Consider the following 1,257-nt stretch of genomic DNA (forward strand, 5'->3'; position numbering starts at 1 on the left):
CTACGTAAACGGAGAGATGAAGACAGACCAATTAGCTAAAGGGCCATATAAATTAAGTAGTATGTATATATGAATGGTAAAATAAGAATCCAAGGATGGATGCCTCGTGAAAATATTAATAATGAGATTGTCTCATTATTATCAATATCATGCGGTTTCTTTGCAAAGCAACTATGGAATGATAATTCTACAATATCTCTTTACCTACTTATATTATTTCAAACGATAGTGACGTTAAAGAAAAATTAAAGGAGGGAAAATATATTTTAGCATAAATAATAGTGCAATATTAAAAAATAAAACTTGGGGATAAACTTTCACAGTTTTTACACTGTAACTGAGCGATGAGATAAATATGAATCAAACAATGAATCTTGGACAACTATATCTGAGAACCAATTCTGAAATAGACATCCAAATTAGGCGAAAAGAAAATGCCATTCGAATAGATTCAATTATAGATAACTTTAAACTAAGAATAGGAATAAGTTCAAGATAAATACAAGCACTAACAAATGGAGTATGTTCGAATTCAAGTAAGCCGTAAGAAATTCTCATTGTATATATAGATATCTACAACTCACTCCAAACCCCACACACAATACAAATATAATCATAAAACTCACCTCTTCCCAGATGCAGTACTACGAAACCCGTGCGAAAGAATACTACGATGTGGCTCAAGGTCAGAGCCGCCAGAGCTATGGCCAGAACCACCAGGGATATGGACAGAGCCAAAGTCGCCCAGTATATGGGCATAGTCCGACTCTGAACTACCGTAGCCACGGTGGGTTTCTTGATGGGTTATTCAAGGGTAAAAATGGTCAAAAGGGTCAGAACGGCTTAGGGTCGTTTATAGGGAAACACAAGAACCAAGATACTAACAAGGACCATGAACATGGGAAGCTCTTAGGACAGCACGAGAAGAAAACTCAAGAGACAAACAAAGGTGTTAATGGCCTAGGAATGTTTATAAACTGTGGAGAGAAAAAACTTAAGAAGCAAAATGAGCACAAGAAGAAGAAGAAGAACAAGGATGGGCATGCCAGTGGCAATGAGAGTGGAAGCAGCAGCGGTAGCGACAGCGACTAAATCAAATACTTCCATAAACATGATGCTTCTAAGGGATACTATATAAACTATAAAGTAACTAGACGTATTATTTTGAATAAAAAGCCACTTAGGTGGTTGTTGTCTCTGTGTCCCAAATAGTTTCACTACTACGAATATACTTTAATGCATTTGTTTCAAATCCAA

The 1,257-nt window shown here is 36.2% G+C and overlaps 1 protein-coding gene across 1 annotated transcript; it reads left to right on the forward strand.

The window, feature by feature from the left end:
- On the forward strand, nucleotides 1–1,257 carry LOC125577815. Its single transcript, XM_048739718.1, has one exon. It carries the CDS (start codon nucleotides 637–639, stop codon nucleotides 1,090–1,092), a length of 456 nt encoding a protein of 151 aa, XP_048595675.1. The 5' UTR covers nucleotides 1–636; the 3' UTR covers nucleotides 1,093–1,257.

This window comes from Brassica napus, chromosome A9 (genome assembly GCF_020379485.1).
Source record: "Brassica napus cultivar Da-Ae chromosome A9, Da-Ae, whole genome shotgun sequence".
Lineage (NCBI taxonomy): Eukaryota > Viridiplantae > Streptophyta > Magnoliopsida > Brassicales > Brassicaceae > Brassica > Brassica napus.